Below are 8310 nucleotides of genomic sequence, written 5' to 3' on the forward strand. Positions count from 1 at the left end.
AAATTGTCTATAGAAATAAAAAGTTTCTATAGAAATAAAGTTTTGACAAAATTTTCTATAGAAATAAAATTTTTACACAATTTTCTGTAGAAATAAAATTTTAACAAAATTTTCTATAGAAATAAAATTTAAAAAAAAAAAATTCTATAGAAATACAATTTTGGAAAAATTTTCTATAGAAATAAAAAATGACAAAATTTTCTATAGAATCGTGATAAAAATTTCCATTGAAAATAATTTGGCAAAATTTTCTATAGAAATAAAATTTTGACAAAATTTTCTATAGAAACAAAATTTTGACAAAATTTTCTGTAGAAATAAAATTGATACAAAATTTTCTATAGAAATAAAATTTTAACAAAATTTTGTGTAGAAATAAAATTTTGAGAAAATTTTCCATGGAAATACAATTTTGACAAAATTTTCTATAGAAATAAAATTTTGAAAAAAATTTTATAAAAATAAAATTTTGACAAAATTTTTCTAGAAATAAAATTTTGACAAAATATTCTAGGGAAATAAAATTTTGACAACGTTTTCTATAAAAATAAAACTTTAGCAAAATTTTCTATGGAAATAAAATTTTGTCAAAAATCTATAGTAAATTTTTGAATAAAATTTTAACAAAATTGTCTATAGAAATAAAAAGTTTCTATAGAAATAAAGTTTTGACAAAATGTTCTATAGAAATAACATTTTTACACAATTTTCTGTAGAAATAAATTTTTAACAAAATTTTCTATAGAAATAAAATTTTGACAAAATTTTCTATAGAAACAAAATTTTGACAAAATTTTCTGTAGAAATAAAATTGATACAAAATTTTCTATAGAAATAAAATTTTAACAAAATTTTGTGTAGAAATAAAATTTTGAGAAAATTTTCCATGGAAATACAATTTTGACAAAATTTTCTATAGAAATAAAATTTTGAAAAAAATTTTATAAAAATAAAATTTTGACAAAATTTTTCTAGAAATAAAATTTTGACAAAATATTCTAGGGAAATAAAATTTTGACAACGTTTTCTATAAAAATAAAACTTTAGCAAAATTTTCTATGGAAATAAAATTTTGTCAAAAATCTATAGTAAATTTTTGAATAAAATTTTAACAAAATTGTCTATAGAAATAAAAAGTTTCTATAGAAATAAAGTTTTGACAAAATGTTCTATAGAAATAAAATTTTTACACAATTTTCTGTAGAAATAAAATTTTAACAAAATTTTCTATAGAAATAAAATTTAAAAAAAATTTTCTATAGAAATACAATTTTGGCAAAATTTTCTATAGAAATAAAAATTTGATAAAGTTTTCTATAAAAATAAAACTTTGACAAAAATTTCCATAGAAATAAAATTTTAACAAAATTTTCTATAGAAATAAAATTTTGGCAAAAATTTACATAGAAATAAAATTTTGACAAAATTTTCTATAGAAATAAAATTTTTAAAAAAAAATTCTACACAAATAATATTTGACAAAATTTTCTATAGAAATTATATTTTGATAAAATTTTCAATAGATATAAAATTTTGAAAAGATTTTCTATAGAAATATAATTTTGAAAAAAAAAATTTTTAGAAACAATAATTTTGACAAAATTTTTCATAGAAATAAAAATGTTGACCAACATTTTTATTAGTTAATTTTTTGGTACAATTTTCTTAAAATTTTGAGAGATTTTTTTTTGGATCGATTGGCAACAGTGGTAGGGGCGAAAATAACTTTGGTGATGTAATATCATTGACTCACTCTTATCAGCCTTTCTCCAATGGACTGATATATTCCATTTCCATCTAAGGAATGATATGTAATATCGAGTCTGTTACCTTAATTACTTTCTCCACCCCCGACGAGCATGTAAAACGTGAACTGGAATGTCAGTCCTTCAAGTGTCAATTATTTTTTGTTATGGAACTGGTAGTAAGATGGGAGCAAAAAATGTCATAGCGTGTTAATAATTTCCAATTGTGTGTGATAATTAGTAGATGACATTTCACAATGTATCAAATTAATTTATTAGAGATTTATTGAAGACGGGTGGGCGTTCAATTGTGTATTGTTTCCACCTACAAATATCCGATTGAACATTGTAAAGCTAATTAAAGGTGATATGCGATTACATAGGATGGTGTGGGATATTCCTGAAAAAAAAACAAATAATTATTCTACAGGAACAAAAATAAAAATTTAAATTGACATTTACGCTATTGACAATAAAATGGGAGGTTAAATGTCATACCGGATTCAGCAAATCTCATTAATATCCCAGTGAAAAGTGGTTTGAATCCCTAGCTTGTGATCTGTATGTAGTGCAAATGTGAGATCAACTGCAATGCATTTTATATAGGCTAGGAGGAAGTTCTCCGCCAACGGAGAATTTTTGCTTTGGAAATTTGAATAAGACATTGAAGAGGGAGAAATTCTAGGATGATAGACCATGTCCGTCTGTCTGTTGTAATCAGGCTACAACCTTGAAAAAATTATGTTTTTGAAAGCTCTTAAACAATAAAATGAACTATCACTGAAATAAATATATGCATTGGCAGTTGGTTTAGAAATGAAAGGAACCTGACATATAAAAATTATCGAAAGATCATATTTTTCTTTAACTTTTATTTATCTTCACAGCGAATCCAAGTACATTTATTGATGCCATTTAACTATCACGTCTATTGTATCTTCATTTGACTCAATATCGTGTACATGGAAAAGGAAAATTTTATTATCTGTAAAGAAAAACAAAATGCTTCCATAAAACTAATGCCCTCCATTTATCGAACCGCAACTTACCGCTAAAAATGTGGCCAATGACACGGAAATAATATTGCCAGCATTAACGATATTTGCCTTCTGTGAACGTTGCATGAAAATAATGAGCATACGACGAAATGTTATATTCTGATCCATCCAATTGCAGCTATACATGGCCGTGGTAAGGAAATGCGTTTCCGTCATCATATAATTGACACATAAACAGGCTGGTAGAATTTGAATTAAAATCACACCCAAATAGACAACGGAAAATAATTTCTCAGTGAAGGATCTTTCGAATGCTGTCAAATTGATGGCTGTCAAGCAGAGAGTGAAGGCAGCAATAAATAATTGCTGAAACATAGTCGATGAGATGGAGGGACGGACGCAATCAAAGTAGCTGAAAAGAAGCGGGTTGTGATATAATTTTATTTCTATAAGTTTTAGGGAAAACACAAAGTTGAACAAGTATATACGGCCGTAAGTCCGCCAGGCCGAAGCTCATGTACCCTCCATCATGGATTGCGTAGAAACTTCTTCTAAACACTGTCATCCAGAATCGAATTACTTAAGTTGAGGTAACGCTTGCCGATGGCAAGGTATCTTAAAACCTCCTAACACCATCTTCTATATTGTATGTAAGTCCATACGTGGTATATATTAAATCAAAAAAGATCGATCCAATACGTATATAATTCAGTTTGACAAAATAGACATAAAATTTTTACAAAATTTTCTACAGAAATAAAATTTAACAAAATTTTCTATAGAAATAAAATTTTCACAAAATTTTCTATAGAAATGAAAATTTTGACAAAATTTTCTAAGAAAGAAAATTTTGACAAAAATTTCTACAGAAATAAAATTTTAACAAAATTTTCTATAGAAATAAACTTTTGACAAAATTTTCTATAGAAATAAAATCTTGGTAGATTATTTTTGGCTCGAGTGGCAACCATGATTATGAACCGAATAAAATTTGAACAAAATTTTCTATAGAAATAAAATTTTGACAAAATTTTCTATAGAAATAAAATTTTGACAATGATGAAAATTTTATTATGAACCGAATAAAATTTTAACAAAATTTTCTCTAGAAATAAAATTTTGACAAAATTTTCTATAGAAATAAAATGTTGGTAGATTATTTTTGGCTCTAGTGGCAACCATGATTCTGAACTGATATGGACAAATTTTTGTGTGATTGGACCAATTTTGGTATGGTTGTTAGCGACCATATACTAACACCACGTTCCTAATTTGAACCGGATCGGATGAATTTTGCACCTCCAAGAGGCTCCGTTGGTCAAATCTGGAGCACGTTTTATATGGGGGCTATATATAATTATGGACAGATATGGACCAATTCTGCCACGGTTGTTAAAGATCATATACTAATACCATGTACCAAATTTCAGCCGGATCGGTTGAAATTTGCTTCTCTTTGAGGCTTCGCAAGCCAAATCTGGAGATCGGTTTATATATAATTATGGACCGATGTGGACCAATTTTTGCATGGTTGTTAGAGACCATATACCAACATTATGTACCAAATTTCAGCCGGATCGGATGAAATTTGCTTCTCTTTTAGGCTCCGCAAACCAAATCTGGGGATCGGTTTATATGGGGGCTATATATAATTATGGACCGATGTGGACCAATTTTTGCATGGTTGTTAGAGACCATATACCAACACCATATACCAAATTTGAGCTGGATCGGATGAAATATTCGTCTGTTAGAGGCTCCACAAGCCAAATCTGAGGATCCCTTTATATGGGGGCTATACGTAAAAGTGGACCGATATGGCCCATTTTCAATACCATCCGACCTACATCGATAACAACTACTTGTGCCAAGTTTCAAGTCGATAGCTTGTTTCTTTCGGAAGTTAGCGTGATTTCAACAGACGGACGGACGGACGGACGGACATGCTTAGATCGACTCAGAATTTCACCACGACCCAGAATATATATACATTATGGGGTCTTAGAGCAATATTTCGATGTGTTACAAACGGAATGACAAAGTTAATATACCCCCATCCTATGATGGAGGGTATAACAATTAAATGTCTCACAGCTGAAAGTCCATTAGTTCGGTTTTATTATACCCTCCATCATAGGATGGGGGTATATTAACTTTGTCATTCCGTTTCTAACACATCGAAATATTGCTCTAAGACCCCATAATGTATATATATTCTGGGTTGTGGTGAAATTCTGAGTCGATCTAAGCATGTCCGTCCGTCCGTCCGTCCGTCCGTCCGTCCGTCCGTCCGTCTGTTGAAATCACGCTAACTTCCGAAAGAAACAAGCTATCGACTTGAAACTTGGCACAAGTAGTTGTTATCGATGTAGGTCGGATGGTATTGAAAATGGGCCATATCGGTCCACTTTTACGTATAGCCCCCATATAAAGGGACCCTCAGATTTGGCTTGTGGAGCCTCTAACAGAAGAATATTTCATCCGATCCAGCTGAAATTTGGTACATGGTGTTGGTATATGGTCTCTAACAACCATGCAAAAATTGGTCCACATCGGTCCATAATTATATATAGCCCCCATATAAACCTATCCCCCGATTTGGCTTGCGAGGCCTCTAAGAGAAGCAAATTTCATCCGATCCGGCTGAAATTTGGTAGATGGTGTTAGTATATGGTCTCTAACAACCATGCAAAAATTGGTCCACATCGGTCCATAATTATATATAGACCCCATATAAACCGATCTCCAGATTTGGCTTGCGAAGCCTCAAAGAGAAGCAAATTTCAACCGATCCGGCTGAAATTTGGTACATGGTATTGGTATATGATCTTTAACAACCGTGCAAAAATTGGTCCACATCCGTCCATAATTATATATAGCGCCCATAAAAACCGATCCCCAGATTTGGGTTGCGGAGCCTCAAAGAGAAGCAAATTTCATCCGATCCGCCTGAAATTTGGTACATGATATTGGTATATGGTCTCTAACAACCATGCAAAAATTGGTCCACATCGGTTTTTAATTATATATAGCCCCATATAAACCGATCCCCAGATTTGGCTTGCGAAGTCTCCAAGAGAAGCAAACTTCATCCAATCCGGTTGTAATTTGGAACATGGTGTTAGTAAATGATCTTTAACAACCGTGGCAGAATTGGTCCATATCGGTCCATAATTATATATAGCCCCCATATAAAACGTTCTCCAGATTTGACCTCCGGAGCCTCTTGGAGGAGCAAAATTCATCCGATCCGGTTCAAATTAGGAACGTGGTGTTAGTATATGGTCGCTAACAACCATACCAAAATTGGTCCAATCACACAAAAATTTGTCCATATCAGTTCATAATCATGGTTGCCACTAGAGCCAAAAATAATCTACCAACATTTTATTTCTATAGAAAATTTTGTCAAAATTTTATTTCTAGAGAAAATTTTGTTAAAATTTTATTCGGTTCATAATAACATTTTCATCATTGTCAAAATTTTATTTCTATAGAAAATTTTGTCAAAATTTTATTTCTATAGAAAATTTTGTTCAATTTTTATTCGGTTCATAATCACGGTTGCCACTCGATCTACCAAGATTTTATTTCTGTAGAAAATTTTGTCAAAAGTTTATTTCTAGAGAAAATTTTGTTAAAATTTTATTCGGTTCATAATAAAATTTTCATCATTGTCAAAATTTTATTTCTATAGAAAATTTTGTCAAAATTTTATTTCTATAGAAAATTTTGTTCAAATTTTATTCGGTTCATAATCATGGTTGCCTTTCGAGCCAAAAATAATCTACCAAGATTTTATTTCTATAGAAAATTTTGCCAAAAGTTTATTTCTATAGAAAATTTTGTTAAAATTTTATTTCTGTAGAAATTTTTGTCAAAATTTTCTTTCTATAGAAAATTTTGTCAAAATTTTTATTTCTATAGAAAATTTTGTGAAAATTTTATTTCTATAGAAAATTTTGTTAAAATTTTATTTCTGTAGAAAATTTTGTAAAAATGTTATGTCTACTTTGTCAAAATGAATTATATACGTATTGGATCGATCTTTTTTGATTTAATATATACCACGTATGGACTTACATACAATATAGAAGATGATGTTAGGAGGTTTTAAGATACCTTGCCATAGGCAAGCGTTACCGCAACTTAAGTAATTCGATTCTGGATGACAGTGTTTAGAACAAGTTTCTACGCAATTCATGATGGAGGGTACATAAGCTTCGGCCTGGTCGAACTTACGGCCGTATATACTTGTTTTTACAATATCATTATTTTTGATTATTGTGTTTTTGATCTATGGGACCTTATTTTCTGAAAGTGCGCTCCTGGGCTTTTGTTATGGTATCAAATTTGTCACTTAGTTAATTTATTAGGTATTGGTCAAAAGTAGTCAAAATATTTATAACCATTTTTTGGTCGCCTTAGCATAACTCAATAAACCCATTCAATGCGCTGCTAAATCGGTCTGGTTTGTGTCTTAGCTATTTACAATTTATCTTCACGCACATTTCTTTTGTGCTAGCCTTACATTCTAAAACTCCTTAATTACAAAAGACCAACGAATTGACTTTGATGCCCATTGCGTGGTAGAAGGGAAGCGTGGCAAACGTGTGCTGAGCATGGTTTCCACTCGTGCTAAGCACGGTTGCCAACCATGCCAAACATAATCTTCCAAAATTTGAAGAACATTTTACCAGAAATACACCAAATTTAAAAATATCTTGAATTTGTTATAAAATTTTTGTCATACTCAAAAATTGTTTGTTCTTTTTAAGCAATGCTTTATTACTGTAGAGGATTTTTATACCATCATAACTATATCATATATATTACACTATCTCAACCCTGAATTTCATTACAATCTAATTGTCTCTTTCCTCTAACAACATTATCCAGAAACATTATCCTAACTCTTATGTTATTACCAAATTAATTAACATTTTTTTGGCGAGTCTTACGATACTCTCATATCAAATCAGATCGCTACAGCGGAATTTCATTTGTCTCTTTTGTACTGTGTCTTGTCTTTATAAATGTGCAACTACTTTAATAACATCTTGTTGTTAGCTTAATAATAAGACGAGTTGTTAAACATAATTGTCTTGTAATAAACTGAAAAGTTATAAAGCAAAATAAATTAATCGTTTCAATCAGAAACTCTCGTACATTAAAATTGGTGCCGAAACCCGGGAAATTCCCTTACAAAAAAAAAAAGAAAACTTAAAAAAAATAATAATAAAAGTGAACACTTCTGTAAACACCATATATCGATCTCGGAAAAATCAAACAAAACAAAAAAGAAAAAAGGAATAGCTTATAAACTCTAACGACTTCGACGTGGTAATTTCTGAGCTTACAGGTTCAACTTTAACACATTGAGGATTTTTCTCGCGCCAGTATCAAACGCTTTCGTTAAATTTATAAAATGGAGAATTTGTCGTCCATAGTAGAAATCCAGAAAAAAAACATACAGCCATTTGCAAAGGTTAGAACAACGCTTTGAGAAAAAACCCGAAAAAGAGCGTAGCAGAGGATACATTAAGTGCATTTTGGAAGAAATCGAG

The 8310-nt window shown here is 30.3% G+C and overlaps 1 protein-coding gene across 1 annotated transcript; it reads right to left on the reverse strand.

The window, feature by feature from the left end:
- Window positions 1-2673: 2673 nt before the first annotated feature.
- Window positions 2674-3118, reverse strand: LOC142240093 (odorant receptor 7a-like). Its single transcript, XM_075311811.1, has 2 exons — window positions 2795-3118; window positions 2674-2730 (listed from the first exon to the last, which is right to left on the reverse strand). Exons 1-2 carry the CDS (start codon window positions 3116-3118, stop codon window positions 2674-2676), a joined length of 381 nt encoding a protein of 126 aa, XP_075167926.1.
- Window positions 3119-8310: the final 5192 nt, after the last annotated feature.

This window comes from Haematobia irritans, chromosome 5, assembly GCF_050003625.1.
Source record: "Haematobia irritans isolate KBUSLIRL chromosome 5, ASM5000362v1, whole genome shotgun sequence".
In the NCBI taxonomy this organism is placed as follows: Eukaryota; Metazoa; Arthropoda; class Insecta; order Diptera; family Muscidae; genus Haematobia; species Haematobia irritans.